This window comes from Wasmannia auropunctata, unplaced genomic scaffold (genome assembly GCF_000956235.1).
Source record: "Wasmannia auropunctata unplaced genomic scaffold, wasmannia.A_1.0 LD335967.1, whole genome shotgun sequence".
In the NCBI taxonomy this organism is placed as follows: Eukaryota; Metazoa; Arthropoda; class Insecta; order Hymenoptera; family Formicidae; genus Wasmannia; species Wasmannia auropunctata.
This window is the reverse complement of record NW_012026923.1, coordinates 72,080-73,212: the sequence shown is the minus strand read 5'-3', so window position 1 is coordinate 73,212 and position 1,133 is coordinate 72,080. Positions and strand designations below refer to the sequence as shown.

Genomic DNA, 1,133 nt, shown 5'->3' with positions numbered 1-1,133 from the left:
TAGTCGAGAGGTTCAATCGCACGCTCAAGAACGATATGTGGAAGATGTTTACACTCACCGGCGCATACAAGTGGGTCGACGCCCTGCCAGATCTCGTATCGGATTACAACGCGCGCAAGCATCGCACCATCGGCATGCGCCCCGCCGCCGTGACTCCCGTGATCGCCGAGAGACTGTTGAAAACGGTGTACAGCGCGTTAAAGATCGCAGGTCCAGCGAGATTCAAAGTAGGTGATTCGGTACGCGTGAGCAAGTACAAGACGATTTTCGAGAAAGGTTACACGCCGAATTGGACCACCGAGGTGTTCAAGATCGCAAAAGTACAGCGTACCAATCCCGTGATCTATCTGCTCGAGGACTATCGCGGAAAATCAGTCGCTGGAGGGTTCTACGAGCACGAGTTGCATCGCGCGACGTATTCGGACGTGTATCTCGTGGAGAAGGTGCTGCGCAGGAAAGGGGACGAGGTGTACGTGAAGTGGCTGGGATTCGATGGATCGCACAATTCGTGGATACACAAAGATTCTCTGGTTTAATCGTTTTTATTGTAAAAAACATATACGAAGAATATACGTGTACATGACAGAATATAAAACTGTATACGATTAAACTGTATCCTTCCCTTCCAACAGTATCATATTCTTTTATAAACGTAATAAGTAAGAATATAAGTAGGAATATAAAAAAACATAAGTAGATTATTATAAAAATTACCATACATAAAATATGAAAAGAAAACATACATATACACTGATTATTGTAACGTATATTGAACAGTATAAACAATTACCTTACATATGGAACAGTATAAAAAGTTAACATACATAAAAATGCAATATAGTGATTAATGTAAAAACGACATATTGAATAATATAAAAATTAACATACTGTGACGTGACGTTTTGCGACAACGTCCGTCACAAGGGCTCATTAGCCCGACCGTAACGGCTGAGTGGATCCTGCGTCCTCCGATTTTCGAGGGCGAGCGCCTCTACGATTTTGCCATGTTCCGCGACTAACATTTTGTGATAGGATTAAACCGTTAGGCCTTGCCCCGACCGAGATAAGCAAGGGATAGCGACTATTCGGAAGAGATTGTATTAAAGCGTCGTCTCACCGGCTCCGAGTAACGA

The 1,133-nt window shown here is 43.6% G+C and overlaps 1 protein-coding gene across 1 annotated transcript; it reads left to right on the top strand.

The window, feature by feature from the left end:
- The first annotated feature begins 44 nt into the window (after nt 1-44).
- On the top strand, nt 45-536 carry LOC105454955. Its single transcript, XM_011697946.1, has one exon. It carries the CDS (start codon nt 45-47, stop codon nt 534-536), a length of 492 nt encoding a protein of 163 aa, XP_011696248.1.
- The last annotated feature ends 597 nt before the right edge of the window (nt 537-1,133 follow it).

Bases quoted from the DNA above. Each gene is read 5' to 3' on its own strand.
- LOC105454955 (XM_011697946.1), top strand. From the start codon at position 45: ATGTTTACACTCACCGGCGCATACAAGTGGGTCGACGCCCTGCCAGAT.